Source organism: Thamnophis sirtalis, unplaced genomic scaffold, assembly GCF_051295495.1.
Source record: "Thamnophis sirtalis isolate CommonGarterSnake01/CBP01778 unplaced genomic scaffold, rThaSir2_p1.2 scaffold_6, whole genome shotgun sequence".
Taxonomy (NCBI): domain Eukaryota; kingdom Metazoa; phylum Chordata; class Lepidosauria; order Squamata; family Natricidae; genus Thamnophis; species Thamnophis sirtalis.
In genome coordinates, this window is record NW_028261386.1 from 28,881,393 (window position 1) to 28,898,276 (window position 16,884).

Below are 16,884 nucleotides of genomic sequence, written 5' to 3' on the forward strand. Positions count from 1 at the left end.
CTTAAATGATAAATACATTGTGGGAGAATGCATTAGAATGTGTAAAATACTATCTAAAATGATTTCCTGGACCCAATTACCCTTATTTTACCTAAATCAGAAGTTACAAATGTATATTTATCAGAATATATTTTGTGTATTATTTTGGGTTTCAAAAATGGTCAATTACAGCAACCAATACTGTGTAATATAAAAAGATGAGTGGAACATAATACCAATAGTAGCACATATGATAGTTGTAAGACTGATTTTTGTTTCAAATTGATATCCTATTTTTACTGTGATACCTATTTTTACTATTCCTTACAGAAAACAAGGCTGTACTCAAAATTCAGTGGAATTTAATAGATTTTACAGTTACTCCAAATGCATGATAAAATCTTCACTAAGGGTTAAATCATTATAAACATTTGCATTCTGGCTCCACTAAAGCACATATGGTTCAGAGTTAGGATTCACACTGACATGCATATACAGTACATGCTACTTTGTTATTAAATAGATAGCCCTCAATTTAGAGCCATAATTGGGATTAGAATTTTGGTCGTTAAACAGGGTGGTTATAAAACAAGACATCATGTGACTATATCACTTAGTGATCACAATCTCAAACCCCAATCTAAACCATTCTGGCCTTGGTCCCTCCCATCCCCAAGCCTCAATAAGATAAGGAATTGCCTCCAACTTCCCCCCCCCCCCCATTCACCCATCTCTGCCCTTTTGGCTGCTCTGCACTTTTCTTCCCTTTTTTTGTACTCTGAAGCCAGCCCCTTATAGGTCAAGGGTGTAGCAAAAAGGTGCACTCCAACTCAAGGAGAGGCTGCTTTGTACTCCCTCCTCCCTTTTACCTCATGAAGCCAGGTCCATGCAGCCCAGCAGTTAAAAGCCTGATATGCCTGGTCAGCAGCAGAAACAAGGTGGAAAAGGTGAGCTGGGGTACAGAGTGCAAAGTGACAAGCAGCCAAAAGAGCACCCCAGGAGGGGGGGGAGAGATAGCTGGGTGGGAGTAGTTGCAATGCTCTTGCATTCCTAAGTGCACGGAATTCTGATCATGTGACCATAGGGGTGCTGCAACCAAAACTTCGAACAATAGTTAAAACAGTGCCTATAGTGAAGTAAATTCACAGATAATGATTATTGTAAATTCAACTTCCCAAACTTCCCAAGTAGTGAAACCAATCAAATTCAAGAGTATTCAACTTTTTATTGAAAGTGGGTAATCCTTTTTATTAGAATTCAACACATTTATAATAGTAAAATAACAGAAAAATCAAGTATTTTAAACCTTGATTTGAAGGTCAGCTACAATCAGGAATCTACCCTTTTTACAACCAGATGATAGTTTCAGTAGGCAAGAAAAACTGATTTCAGTTACTTGATCCATGTCTTTAAAGATCCAATCTTTACTTAAATTTCCTAGCATATTTTTGGAGGAAAACTGGAGTACCAATTTACATTGCAGGGTTTCATGCAAACCTATAACCAAGTAAATAATGAAGAAATGTGTGCAAATGATTACTCAGGCCTGCCACCTGACCTACCTTCAAGTCTAATCCTAGTTTTTCATTTTTCTGGCTTTCAGCTTCTAATCATACCAAATTAGAAATTCAAGTATTTTAATTAGAAATTACTGCATTGCTTCCTCACTAAATGAAAAGAATAAAAGAAAATACTCTTAAGGCCCTTAGCAAATTAACAAAACATAAATGCTATGGTGAAAAAAATATTTCGGCGTATGATACTCTCATTTGAGATCTTTATTCTGTACTGTAATTAAGTTATCAGCACTACAGAACTCCAAAGTCTATATATTTCATCTAATACATTTCACCCAGAAGTTAGTTTGTCACTTACTTTTGAAGCCTTCTTCAAAATAAACTTAGATTTTTATCCTGGCTATTGCAAATGGCATGGTCTCAGTATTGTATTTAATGTGATTTTTATGAGCATATCAATCTGACTTTGTAAACAACACCTCACATATTTTGGATACATAAGCCATGATCAACATTCTTACTAGAGAAATTACTACAGATTTACTAAGTAGAATGTTAAGTGAAATGACATAGTTAGCATTTGCAAGTGAAGAAACCAACTACAGGAAAACATGTATTTATCAGTTTTAGCAATCACTAGGCTCTGACTGCATGTAACATGACATAATTAACTTTAAAACACAGAGATATTGCCAATTTATGCTGAGGTTGAGCCTCTGAAGTATTATTGACAGAACATGTTTCAGTAAAAAGATGTTGTTACATAATTTATCGGGAAGAACAAGTGGCAGCATAGCTTTTAACACATAACAAGTAACTTCCAATCCAAATTAAGAGGATTACATCAGACTTCAAATGCAATGCTACAGAGCAATTTTAAAAAAAAACCAGCTTTCATAATGAAGCATATAGAGAGAGATCTATCAGTATATATCCTAGAACTACAATTAGATGGCCTTTTTGCTTGGTTTTTTAAGCATATTATATATATTTGTTTCTATTTAGTGGAGACATTAGTTTCAACCCTGTAAGTTTTCCTATTGCTAGTTATCTTCCTGAATCAGAGATTTTCCTTATCTCACAAGATGTACAAAAATGACAGACAGAAGGTATAGTCAAAACCTCTGAAAACAGTTTTTCTCAATACACCACAATGCTGCTATATGAAGCAGATTCTTTAGACTTTAAAAACAGCTTCAGGATAGAAAGCTATCTGAAGCCTTAGTGTCAACTTATTCAGGTCAGAAGTTGGTATTTTTACTCTATAGTCAGCAATGTTTGCGATCATACAAAGGACCTTAGCATACTTTATCCAACTGCCTAATGTTCAATGAACCTAATAGGGTTTACAGTCAATGACAAACTTCTTTATGACTGATATTATTACCAGGTATGAATAGCACATTACCTGGATATTGTCAATAATTGTGTTTTGCTGTTTACTACTGAATGGCTACCCTAAAGTATTATTGGTGAGTACAGTCCAATGCAGTCCAATACTTCTGATAAATCTTCAAGCATCAAAAATCTTCTTTATTTTCACTAAGTGGAGGAGAGTTTGATCTGACAGGGGTTTTGTTTGTTTCCACAAAAGCAGCCTCAAAAGCAGCCTCTTGCTCTTCCAAAACACCAGCAGTTGTGCTTTCTTGACCCAGAGAGGTATTGCTGACTGAGGATTGATGCTCTGCAATCTTCTCTATCTCTAAGGTTTTTTTCCCTTTTCTTTTACCAAGTATTCGGACATAATTAGCTGGTATGAGTCCTGTTGTTTGACCATCACGGCTGGCCAAAAGCCAGCCACGTATCTTGGGTTGTCGTTCTGGTAAGAAAAACAAAACACATGCAATTACCAGAAAATTCTTATGTAATGACAGTGACCTAATAAAAGTGTATTAGAGAACTTAAGATAGTCAAATTAGATTTATATAATTCTCCTAGGCTTTTCAAATTGCAATGAAAACCTATTTGACGAAAGATTTAGAATGCTTATGGTTAGCAATAAATTAGCCAAAATTAATGTTTAAACTAAATTATAGGATAGTGAAAAGGACTCACATATCTCTACAACCAAATTTCTATTACGAGTAGAGGTCCTTTAGATCAGTGATCCCCAACCCCCGGTCCGCGGACCGGTGCCGGGCCGTGGAGTACCTGGCACCGGGCCGCGCAGCGGCCGGGGGCCATGATCGCTGCAGCGGCCGGGGGCCATGATCGCTGCAGCGGCCGGGGGCCATAGTTTCTTTCTGTAAGCAAATTAGGGCTAACTGGCACAAGGGGTGTTACTGGACCGCTGGTGGCACTCTGACGTCACCAGCGGCCCACCGCCCCCGTGTCCAGCGCCGCCCTTCTCATTCCTTTTCAGCGCTTCAGCGCTGGCCGATTCCTGAAAAAAACCTAAGAGCGCCTGCGCAGCTACGTAGGGCTAGCGTAGACAGCGCTAGTAGCGTAGCCTTGCGTAGGCGCAGTTTGTGCTACGCTATCTACGCTAGCCATACTGAACGCTGAAGGCTACGCTACTAGCGCTGGTCATTGACGCGCTCAGCGGGCCACGGTAAAATTATCAAAGGCTGACTGGTCCACGGCGATAAAAAGGTTGGGGACCACTGCTTTAGATAGTCAAACCCTAACCCATTTTAAAGGTTAGCATAGAAATTGGCAATCTGTGCAGAACTGTGCACTGCAACTTACAAGAATCCCTGTAATTTATACCAGTTCTCGTATTTAACACAGATTGTCACTTTTGAACAAATTCCAAGGGTAGTACAGGTAATCTTCAATTTACAACAATTCATTGAGTAACCGTTCAAAGTTACAATAAGATTGAAAAAAGTGAGTTTTGACCATCTTTCACATTTATGACTACTGTAGCATCCCAATGGTCACATAATCAAAGTTCAGATGCTTGGGAACTGATTCATACTTATGACTGTTGCTGTGTCCCAAGGTCATGTGATCCTCTTCTGTGACCTCCTGACAAGCAAAGTCAATGGGAACCCAGATTCACTTACTAACCGTGCTCCTAACGTAACAACTTCAGTGATTCACTTAACAACTGTGGCAAGAAAGGTCATAAAATGGGGCAAAACTCACTTAGTATATGTTTCACTAAAAACAGAAATGTTGGGGTCAATTGTGGTCATACGTTGAGGATTACCTGTATATTGCCAAAGTCAAAACGGGATATAATCAAGGTGTGAATAATAGTCAACTGGACTATAGAGATTATAGATGGTATATCATGTGTATCAGGCACAACTGCATGGCACTTGCCACTTTGGCCATCTACAAAGCCAGCAACAGCAGAAGAACAAAGTGTACGCCCATACTATAAACTTGCTCTTTGAGGGGCAGTGCAAAACTGAACTTAATCCCAGTATCTTGTCCTGTTCATCCATAATACCTCTATCTTGCAGGTTTCTCTCTCTTGGTGAGTAGTTATGATTGAATTGACACAATACTGAATGGCTATTTCATAGAGTTTAATGCTAAAGAACAATGTTGCTCCTGGGTTAGTGATTGTATAGTATCATTAACCCCACTGTAAACCTATAGAGTTCAGAACTTGAGAAGAACAGCATTACTCTTGAACTCATGAACAGAAAGTAAGGAAAAGGTACCAAACTAGTAGGGAATAGCAATACAACCATGATCCTTAAGAAAAAATATAGCCAGATTCAAAATTGATATATTGTCATTGGCGAACTTAGCTAGGCATTGCCAATTTGCAAGCCATTTCCTAATTGTGTGTGTGATGCCCTTTAGAGTCTGGCCTTAAAAGCAGAGGTTGTCTTGTTTTTTAAACATAATCTAGATAATATTTTTAAATGTAAGCACTGCAAAATGGTTGCATTTAAAAATATTAATGCTAGGTTGTTGCCTAAATGCAATCTTGTTTCTGCCCACTTGATCCCTTCTGGATAAGGGAGGCTTGAGGGATCTATTACAGAGCTGGTGTGAGGGTTAGATAAGTCAAATCAATAAAATTACACTATGTATCTGATGGTTAAAGTTGTTTTTATCTACTTAAGAGTTGGAGTACAGTCGTGCTGGTCCTGTAGAGATGACTGGGGTTCAATCTTGTCAAGCTATCTGGGTAGAGTTTGGTTACTTCTGAGCAGGTCAATATAGTCCTTGGTTCTGCCAAGGTTAGGTTCTTCCACCTGTGGTAAGATCCGTGCCTCTTCTGTTAGAACCTGACCTCCCAGGAGGTAGCATTAGCTGGGTACAAAGCCTCTTTGTAAGAGGAAACTGGACTTAGCTGTACTCAATATTTCCCCCACCCAATCTTCAACCTTTCCCTTTTGTCTGAAGATTTATTAAATTTCTATGCCACCCATTCCACTTGTTACAGTGATTGAGCAGCTTACAATATAATAAAAGATAAACAAATACTAAAAATAATTAAAATCAGAAAAATTGAGTAGACAAAATTGAATAGAAAAGTTAAAAACAAAAATGATGGGTGGCCTGGTGGTGGAGATTCCCAGCACAGCATCCAATCCTGGGCCATGGCTAAAATTATGTTAAAATTCTATTTTTCCTAAAAATAGCTTCACACATCAGCTAAGAATTGTTCTAGTCTCAGGACGGAAAAATTTGGGAACAACTAGCAGTCCAGCAAATACACTGGTGGCTAAGACACTGGCCTGGGATAAAGATGACTGCTGGCAGCAGTTTGGGATATCATCTAGGTTACATGCTATGGCTAGCTTCACACAACATGCTCAACCCTACTGCCAGATTAAAAAAAAACAGAACTGCTGTATTCAGGTAATATGCTACATGCATGGCTGAATTCACAGAAACATTAAATCTTTAATTACCCAACATCATTTTAACCTAATCTGATTTATTACACAAACCAAGCCTCTTACACAAGAGTAAGCCTCTTTGCCTAGTCATAGGTAATGATTACTGCCTAGAAAATCTTTCAGGGCATGGGCTCTGGTTATATGCAGGACCACATTTTTCCAACTACTGTTGGAAAACAGTAGGGGGGGGGCACACACTGGGGCCCATCCATTAGGCAGTACTATCTGGCAGGGACCAGGATGTGGGTCTTCTGTATTGTAGCTTGTTCTCTGAAACATCAAACTCCTTACAAATCATTTGGCTCTGACCTTGCTGGCATTTCATAAATTGGCGATGACATGGATGTTCCTTTAGATGTAGGTTTAACTGTAGATAGATGAACCCTCATTGTGGTGTCACTGACTTTTCTGTGCTTACATGATGTCTCTCAGGTGTCACTTGTTTTGTTATTTATTCTTTCATTCTATTGTTTTTTAATCTTGTGTTGGTTGCCCAGAGTTACAATTGCAAAATGGGCCACTATATGTGCACGCAGTAATAAATAAACTGATATTAAACTAGGTTTAGAGTGAACATCGTAAACCACCCAGAATCGCCTCATGGTGAGATAAGTGGCAAACAAATTTAATAAATAAAAATAAATAAATGTGAGTGCATCCTTAGCTATTCTTTTAGACAAGTTTATCTGGGAATATTCCACTGAAACTATGGGATTTAGTTCCAAATAAATCTGGATGGAAATGAACTATTACTATGAGAAAAAAACTGATATAAACTTGTAGATATGTGGGATGTAGTTGAAGGAGCACAGAATGAGTGAGCTGGAAGAGATTTTAGGAAATTAATGAAAAGACGCCCAAATATGTACAGGTAATCCTCAATTTATGAGAATATTTAAGGCTGGAATTACAGTCCTAAATTGTGCCAGTCATTGTGGGTTACCATGTGACTGCACTCAATTTTACTTTTATGCCAACACGATAATTGTTAAGTAAATCCACTGTACCTGATAGGTGTTTTTGCTGAAAATCCTAATGCCGAAAATGCAACCGTGTGACCACCTCCCCCCCCCCCCATTGTCAAAATTTTGAAACTGGGTCATAAATAGCTCTCTGAGGAGGTCCACTGCAACTTTGAATGGTTGCTAAGTGGCTGGTTGTAAGTCAAGGACTACTGTATAACTTCAAGCCTCCAATTAATATACTGGTTAAGACAGTCAACTAATCTCCATAGTGCAAATCCAGAGATTTCTATGAAAATATGTAAACAAGGACTTTCTTTATTGATAAATGTTTGCAAGCCTCTGCATGTATGAGATCAAAAAAAGTTTTCTCCTAATTTTTCATTAATCGTTCAATTAACCCACAAAGTAAGTATCTTTTCTGTTTTGATTTCTACACACTGCTCAGAAATTTGAGAATGCTGGACTATTTTTTTTAAAAAAAATCTCACCTTTGGGTGCCAATTTTAACATTTCACCTGCACGGAAAGAAATTTCTTCTTCTGAAATAGCATTGAAGTCATATTCTGCTCTCCCAACAACATGATCATCCTCTCCACTGGCCCAGTCACTGGAAACTGTTTCACAGAAAAAAGATTAAGTAGTTCAATAACCTTGCTGCTGAGTGTGCAACCCTGAACTTATTGAGAGGCATGATGTAAGAACAGTCTTTAGAACCAAAATACGAAAATCCACTTCAAACTTTTGCAAGCCACTCTGTAAATAGTTAAAAGTTAGAACTGTAAAGTTTGTACAATGTGTGGCTAAAGTTTATGGTATATATATTAAAAGGAAACAAAACTCCAGTGTTTATTTTTTCCAAAGTTATCCCAACCAGTAATACAGAAATTTTTACAGTTCTCTGTAAAAGACTGGATGTAGATGAAATAAATAAATTAACAGATTAAAGTTTAATATGCATGGAGTTATGTCTGCGAAACATGGTCTGTTTTTAATTTCTTCCAAATTACATGCAAATCCATTAAAATAGTTAGATCTCCAGTATTCCTCATCGTGATCACTTATTTTAAATCTTGGAAGCAACTGCATTTACAGCAATCAATTTGACTTTTGAAAAGCTTTGCAGAAGGCAAGAAAACCACTTGAGATCCAGGTTATTCATAGTTATACACTATATTATGCCAGGTCTTAATAATAACTGAGTGCAAAATTAATGTTGCTAAGTGAAATATTTGTTAAGTGAGTTTTGCCCCATTTTACAACTTCTCTTGCCATAGTTGCAGTTGTTAAGCTAATAACTGGGTCGTTAAGTGAATCTTGCTTTCCCATTCACTTTGTTTGTCAGGTCATAAAAGGGGATCACATGATCCTGGGACATTGCAACCGTCATAAATATGAGTCAGTTGCCAAGCATTTAAATTTTGATCACATGACCATGGGAATGCTACAATAATCATGTGTGAAAAATGGCCATGTCACTTTTTTTAGTGCAATTGTAATTTTGAAGAGTCACTAAATGAACTGTTGTAAGTCGAGGGCTACATGTGTATGTATATGTGTATATATGTATATGTGTGTGTGTGTGTGTGTGTGTGCGCGCGCAAGAATAAACATTACAAATTGTGTGTGTGTATGTATATGCATGTGTGTGTGTGTATACACATACATACACAGGGAGTATTTTTAACTGTTTAATTATTGTTGCATTCTATAACTTTTAAAACTTTTAATTCTAAAATTTTAGGAAACATTTAAATTTTTGAAATTATGTTAAATTAAAATGAGTATATGAGGGAAATGAGTGGTTAAGGTTGATATATAATTTTTATATACACTCTTTGAGGGAGATGGGTGATTTAGAAATGTAAATATGAAGAAATAAAATTGAAATAAAACAAACATACTTGTCATTAAAGGCTGTCTGATTGTGTTTTCTAATTTAAAGAAGATTTGAAGCAGTTTGCAAAGCTTACTCATTCTTAATACCCCACAGCTGAAATATCAGATGATATAAGATAATGCTTCTATTTCAAATTAAAGAAATATCTTCTTTACCTGTTTCATCATCACTGTAGTTGGATAGCAGTTTCCATATAAGGTAGGGACCACCTAAAACCACAGCAAAGAATAGGAAAATGGGCCAGGATTTTGCAGAGTTAGCTGCCTTATCTTCCGAACCAATGCAGGCCACAGTTCCTTTGCTTTCTGCCCACAAATCATCATTCTCTGAGCATCTTCTCATACCCAGTAACCTCTGCAGATATCTGTAGAAATACCTTATAGTTCTGACCAATGCAAAGGCTGAAAACACCTTGGTAAAATGTATTTTGAGTCTGGAAAAGTGATTGGCAACATCCAATACAGCTCGGAAACTGTTGTAGACAGCTGAAAAAGTAGCATCCATCATCATGCTGACAGAGGCAAAGGCATGAACTATGCTTTCAATGGACTGAAATGCACCCCGGCTGCTTTCCTCAGCTTGCTGAACAAATCGACTGGTAGGAATATCATCCATTCGAAAACGGCTATAGCCCAAGCCACCATATCCACAATTATATGGGTTGTAATTTCCATAGAAAGAATTCCCATATGTGCCATAGCCTGAAGAAAAAGAGTTGCCGTATGCAGGTCTGAAGGTGTTCAGAGCAGTGCTCCCAGTCTGTTGTGAAGGCCTTGGCAGAATAGGAGGCGGAAGACGAGTGAGTGTGGGCTGTCCAGGTCTAGTCACTTGACTGATTCCTACATCAGCAGATCTAAAATTCAGAAGTCTTCTGTTAATATATAGGATAATTCTTAAAAATAAACATATGCACTCTGTGTATGTTTATAAATTCATGCTAACTATGCCTTATACCATTTTTAAAATTGTTCTTACCCAGTCAGAGGATTTAAAATTCTTTTTAACATAAATGTTTGATAAGCAAACTAATATTGACTCAGACGTTTTCAATATAAATTATGTCTTCTAGCAGGAAATTGTGAAAGAGTAAGACTGGAACTTGACACTGACATAAACATGGTCAGGAATGAGTATAAAAGTCCAGGACAAGATTAAATGCATCCTAGAATACTGAAAAAACTAGCAAAAGCTCTGACAGAATACATATGTATTAGCTTTGCAAAAACCTGGAGAACTAGTGCATCACTAGATGACTGGAGAGCAAACATTCCTATATTTGTAAAGGAGAAAAAGGAAGATTCAGCTAATTACAAATCAGTCCATCTGATATTTGGTAAGATTCTAAAGCAAACCATAGAGAAATAAAATTTGAAAACAATGCAGCAACTATCACAAGTTAGCACTGATTTGTTAAGAACAAATTTCACCTCATTCTTTTGATCAGGTAATCTCCTTAACAGATTGTGGAAATGCTATATGAATAATATACCTTCACTTTGAAAAAAAATACTATGTAACGTAGGTCATGTTAATTTGCAGGCTGGTTCAGTGTGGGCTGAATGGCATTATAGTGGATATATTTTTGACTCAGAAATTATACTCAGAGAATGACTCATCAGAGAATAGTTTGGCATCAAGTTGGGAGGGAGGTGTCAAATTAGGCACTCTAAATCAATGGTTTCCAAAGTGGGCAGTACCGCCCCTTGGAGACGGTGGAATGACTTAGGGGGTGCTAAGAGACGGGTGGTGGTGGCAGAGGGCGCTAAGAGGCAGGGGGCAGCAGGCGGCAGAGAAGGAGCCGCGCTGAGCCTACAGCTTCAGCTGGGCAGCCTGCATAAATGCCCCTTCTTCGTTGATCTACTCGATACTACCACTGCTGCTTCTCGCTGCTGCTGCTGCTGTCCGACACGGCAACTTAAGCATCAGCAGAATCGATCCTAACTACCAGCAGCTTCAACCACCGCCGAGAGAGAGAGAGAGAGAGAGAGAGAGAGAGAGAGAGAGAGAGAGAGAGAGAGGGAGGGAGGGAGGGAGGGAGGGAGAAAGAAAGAAAACATATAGACATAGAGAGCGCACAACCGAGCAAAGGGGGGGGGGGAGTCAAAACAACTACATCGGAAGACACTGAGCCGCTCCCACGTGGCTCAGGGCTTTCCACACCACTCTCCAGACCAAGCACCACGGCTTGGAACGTGCATGCTCCCTGAGCCCGCCGCAGACATGGGCCTCTCCTGTCCTCCCCCCTCCCTGCCCCATTGAATGGTTGCTTCTGGTCTCTTGCATACAGTGCATTCCTCAGGGTAGCCAGTCAGTCGGCGCGTGCTCCGTCGATCTGCACGCTGTGCACCAAGGGAGGCAGTATCATGTTCCGCAGGCAGGGAGCCCTCTTTCCTGAGGCTGTGTGAAGGGCAATCCTGGGGCCGGGGATCCCCATATGTCCATGTGGCAACTAAAATCCTCCGGCGACACAAAAAAGGGGGTTGTGTGTGGTGTTCCTTGGGTGGGAAGGGGACAGCAGGGCAATGGTCAAAGGGAATTTCGATGTGGGCGACAACAAAGCAAGTTTTGCTTTTAGAGCAGTGTCTCTCAACCTTGGCAACTTGAAGATGTCTGGACTTCAACTTCCAGAATTCCCCAGCCAGTATTCCCTGGCTGGGGAATTCTGGGAGTTGAAGTCCAAACATTTTCAAGTTGCCACGGTTGGGAAACATTGCACTCTGCTAAGTGTCTTAAAACCAGACATTGGGAAACTGATATCACTTCATCAAATCCATCCATCACATTAAGAATTTACTGAACAGTGAAGTAGTTACTAAATTTTACTGAGTTTACAAAATTACTAGTTACTAAGGTTCTTGATAAATGACTATCAGACTTTGAAAACCTGTATCACTGGATCATGTTCAACATTTTTGTTGAATTAACATTAACTAAAAAGGTTTTTAAATTGGATTTTGAATAAATGTGCAATTAATTGTTACAGTTTTGAATTTTAGTTACGATCTTCCTTCGGTCATGCAAACCGCCCAGTCACATGACCCCCCAGCCACGCCCACCAAGCCACACCCACAGAACCGGTAGTAAAAAATTCCACCTCTGGGTGCGGGGCACTAAGGATCAGTTTGTAGCACCAAGGAGGCGGTGGACTGAAAAAGTTTGGGAACCACTGCTCTAAATGCTCAGCCCTAGATTTTCTAATTTTTCATTCATAATTTGCAGAAGTTTTATTTATTTATTAAATTTATACTGTACATTGTGTTATATATCCTTAAGTTGAAAATCTTAAAATTGTGTTGGAAGACCAATACCTTAAAAGATAGAAATACAAATCTAAAAGATTGTTAGGTTGGAGAAATAGGCTAAAATTAACAGAACGACAAGTAAGCGTGCTGCCTGCTATTGAATATTCTTGCAAGTCCTGGATTTTGGGCAAGCAGGACTGGCTGTGTTATCTCACCTTGGATATAATGGGCATTAAGGCCTGGCTGACTCTCTTTAAGCAGCTTCTGTTGTTCTCTCTCTCATACTTTAGTCTTTCCTGATATTTGCAAAGAAACTCTTGTCATCAATTAAGGATATTATCATTAGTCATTAATCCAATGGTTGTTCCTTTTCTATTTCTTTTTGCAGAGAAAAGATGTAAGGCAATCTTTAGGTGCACTGAGTTAATCAATCACAATTGCTACTAGGAGGCAATGTGGGATAAACTATGTCTGTTTCTTTCTCATGTACTCTCTCCACTAGGAGATAGAGCGAAAAAAGAATCCATGGGTTGTATTTTTGTCCCATTAGGATTAATTCACTGAAAGTGACGCTTGCAGGAAATTGTTTTCTTTAAGTTCACTTTAACGAGAACTTTCCTTCCTGCCACTGGTATACAGAAAAGGAGAAGAGAAGAATACCCTTTAGTCACAAGTGCCTCTTTCTTCTACTCCTCTATCTGGCTTTTACTCTCACATGAGGCATAAGAAATAAAAACAAACAAATTAAAGCTAAGGAAGAATGAACATGAATTTACTTTAAAAGTAAAATGTGGATTAAATATTAGGAAATCATAATGTTTTATGTTTTGTTCTGGTTTCATTTACTTTTTGAAATATACCAACAGAGAACTGAAATGCCAATGTGATCTTTGGCCCAAGACATTTTTGCACTGCTGTTTTAAAGTATCACAAATAGATTGTTCATTTTATTTCAGAATTAGTTCCACTGATACTTAAGTCCCAGTAATACTTTCAAGTAAATAAGAACTGGCTTTTAAAATGATTTTATGTAACAAGGGAATTTCAAATGAGTAGAGTTGCAGGTTGAGATCAAAGGTTAATTACACAACTGACTGTTTTCATTTCTACCCACATATATTACAATATGTATGTGAAACAAAAAAGAAAAGTAGGCTGGCACTTCTAAATTGTTTCAAAAACCAGAGTTACTTTTTAAAAAGAGAAAACAGCAGAAGGGAACATCTGATTGTAGCTGGACTCAAATACAGTATATGTTTAAGACTGAGAACATCCAAGGAGTGACTAGGTTTCTTTTGGGCAAAACATTGTATACAAATTTCAGCTCCTTAATTAAATGAGAACACTTTTATGGGTGAACCAATTTAAATAGTTTCTATTCGCGCACACACACACACACACACACACACACACACACCCATTAAGTCCTCTCCCGAAAATAAGCCCTCCCTGAAAATATTGCAACACAGCAGCAGCCATGAGGTGCCCACACTTGCTGCCTCCTGTATTTCAAAAATAGTAAGACCTCCCCGAAAATAATGCCAAGTGCTTATTTGGGGGGGTGTCAAAAGAAAATAAAACCCTGTCTTATTTTTGAGGAAACATGGTGTGTATGTGTATACATATATTATAAACACACACAAACACACATAAAACATAAAATAAAAAATAAAAAATAGTGCATTTATATGATTTGAAACTGCCACAATCATGTGATTCTCATTTGTTTACAGTAAATAAAACATCCACTATATAACAAACATATTCATAATTGTCTTAAAATTGGAGCACAGTAAAGCACATAATAAGCTATTTAAATCTGATATCCAAGTGTAACCTCTGCACAGTATCTTTACAACAAATTCTACATGCTGACATAAATGTCAAGACTGACAAAACCTAGTTGTCTCTCAAGTTAAAGTCTGGAAAGAAATGCAGCCTATGCAGGTGCATGATGCAATCTTAATTATGTAGCTAGGAAGCAATAAGAACTGCTCTACCACACCTGTTTAATGGAAAAGAAGGGAGAAGTGGGAGGAAAGCAAGTATGTCCTAATAGTTGTAAACTAGCACAGTATGTAATCAACAAGCTGCTGCACTTTTAAGTAGAGACAGCCCCACTAGAAAAACCATCTTAAATTAAAATCAAATCAATTTTCAGAGCAAAATTTAAAACAGCCGGAAGCGAGAAAACCTAACTGCACAAAACATAACCCACCAATCGTTCAGGTATACATTCACACATTCCAGACAAACATACAAAGCTGACAAGCTCCAAGGTGGAAACACAAAAAGAAAACAAAATATTTACAATGAGGTCATGTTTTAACCTTTACCCCAGAGTAAAAAAAAAATCCTTAGAAGTAAACCTGATTGAGGGAGAAGAAAAAAAGAGGAATGCCTGAATTCAGGGGTGGGTGGGGATATCTTTGCCTGAAATTGGAAGAAAATTAGTGTGAAATACAAGTACTATATTTTTCAGAGTATAAGATACACTTTTCCTCTAAAAAGAGGCTGAAAATCTGGGTGCGTCTTATACACAGAATACAGCATTTTTTGCCTCCTGAAGCCCTGCCCCTTCACCAAAATGGCCGTGCATAGCCTTATGGAGGCTTTCAGACAGCTCCTGGAGGCTGGGGAGGGCAGAAATGAGCAAAAAATGGGCCTTTTGTTGCCCTCCCAGCCCCCAGCAGCACTCTATAAGCTTCCATAAAGCTATGCATGCATTTGTTTGGACAAAAAAGGCCCATTTTTGCAAAAAATGGTATGTTTTTTTGCTCATTTTTGCTGCCCCCCCCCCCCCCCCCGCCAGGCTATGCATGCCTTTTATTTGAAAAACAACAACAACAACAAGGGAGGTTTGTAGAGTGCAAAACCATTTTTCCCCCTTTCGGAAAGCTGTTTAGTTAGAGTGGTTGATGAGAATTACATTGATCAAGTGCTGTCCCAGCAGAAACAAAGTTTTAGGTGCTACAGGTTGTCAGCTATTTCCTTCTCTAGCACATGGATAAATACACCTGGAAACATCTACCTACCTATCTACCTACTCTCTGTCTCTCTCCCTACCTACCTATTGTATTTCTCTCTCTCCCCCCCTCTATCTACCTATATACTACCTACATACTCACTCTCTCTCTCCCCCTATCTACTATATTTCTCTATTTTTCCCTCTCTCTCCCTCTACCTACCAACCTACCTACTCTCTCTCCCTTCCTATGTACTGTATTTCTCTATCTCTTTCTATCCCTCTACCTACCTACTTATCTACACACTATCTCTCCCTCCCTACCTTATTTCTCTTTCTCTATTTCTCCCTCTCTCTACCTACCTAACTACTCCCTCTCTCTCTCCCTCTATCTACCTACCTACTTTTTTTAAAAAAATGCCTCTTCAAAACCTGGGTGCGTCTTATACTCCGAAAAATATGGTAATGAAATTTGAGGAGGGAGGAGAGAACTCCTTCTTACAGTAGTGGCCAAAATTGTGGAAATCTTTTGGGAAAAGTGTATTTTCTAAAACTCGCTAATAACACCACTTTATTTGGAGTAGTACCATACAATTATATATCAATGGAAAGATAATTTAATAAAAAAAGTAATGCAATAACTTTTATAAAGGATTTACTATTAGAATAGTAGTTATAAAGAAGAAAAATGGAACACATAGAAAAAATGAGATATACAAAAATTATCACATCAGTTAATACTTAGTTGGGTAATTTTTAGCATGAATTGAGGTCTTGCAATGTCTTCCCAAGGAGTGAACCAAGTCTTTTAGTTCTGCAGCTGTTAATGTGAAACCAAGATCTAATGATTGCTTCTATTAACTGGGTTTTATTGCTGGGTCGCTTCTGACTAACAAATTTCTTTAGCCTTTAGATTTTTAATTGTGTTAAGGTCTGGGCTATTCCCAGGCCATTCCAGCAGTGGAATCAAACCTCAAAAATACACTTTTCCCAAAAGGTTCCCACAATTTTGGCCACTACTGTGTGTCTACTAGGCTTCCACTTATCCTAGAAGACGGAGTAAGACAGTTGTACCTCTTTTGCACCCTCATCTAACTCAATAACCGAGTGAATCCGGGGCGGAGGTTTAGACGCAAGGTGGGTCTCCGAAAATTATTTTTTCAACGACCACCACGAAACGCTTAAGCATGCGCAGAGTACCTTCCTTTCCCCACTAAATCCCCCCTTCCGTTTAAATAGTAACAGTTAAGCTCCGAGGTGGGTTTTTCTTCTTCTAGGCTTCTTCCTCGCCCGCCTTGCATCCGCAGCCACCGCCAAACTTACAGACGCCGGGTCTCCCACGGCTTGGGAGGAGGCGGTTGATTGGCCGCCATCACCGCTCAGGAGACCCTCGGGCGAGCGCTGCTGCTCCTGTTCCTGCTTCAGAGAGAGCCGAGCTATCGAACTTACGCCAGAAACCGCGCCGGCTTCTTCAGCTCGCGCGACGAAAGCGTCGATCCAATCGACTG

The 16,884-nt window shown here is 38.8% G+C and overlaps 1 protein-coding gene across 2 annotated transcripts; it reads right to left on the bottom strand.

Moving 5' to 3' along the window:
* Positions 1-1,184: 1,184 nt before the first annotated feature.
* PEX13 (peroxisomal biogenesis factor 13) lies at positions 1,185-16,816 on the bottom strand. Of its 2 annotated transcripts, none has more exons than XM_087717490.1 (4): positions 16,700-16,816; positions 9,325-10,022; positions 7,761-7,886; positions 1,185-3,315 (listed from the first exon to the last, which is right to left on the bottom strand). In XM_087717490.1, exons 1-4 carry the CDS (start codon positions 16,747-16,749, stop codon positions 3,017-3,019), a joined length of 1,173 nt encoding a protein of 390 aa, XP_087573616.1. In that variant the 5' UTR covers positions 16,750-16,816; the 3' UTR covers positions 1,185-3,016. The 2 variants fall into 2 exon arrangements, with proteins under 2 accessions (XP_087573616.1, XP_087573615.1); XM_087717489.1 differs by lacking the exon at positions 16,700-16,816 and adding an exon at positions 16,577-16,693.
* Between the last annotated feature and the right edge of the window lie 68 nt (positions 16,817-16,884).

Coding starts and splice junctions, on each gene's coding strand:
- PEX13 (XM_087717489.1), bottom strand. CDS start 16,677: ATGCAAGGCGGGCGAGGAAGAAGCCTAGAAGAAGAAAAACCCACCTCG. Junction 10,023..16,576: donor GATTTAGTGGGGAAAGGAAG/GTACTCTGCGCA, acceptor TCTGAATTTTAG/ATCTGCTGATGTAGGAATCA. Junction 3,316..7,760: donor GTTAAAATTGGCACCCAAAG/GTGAGATTTTTT, acceptor TTTTCTTACCAG/AACGACAACCCAAGATACGT.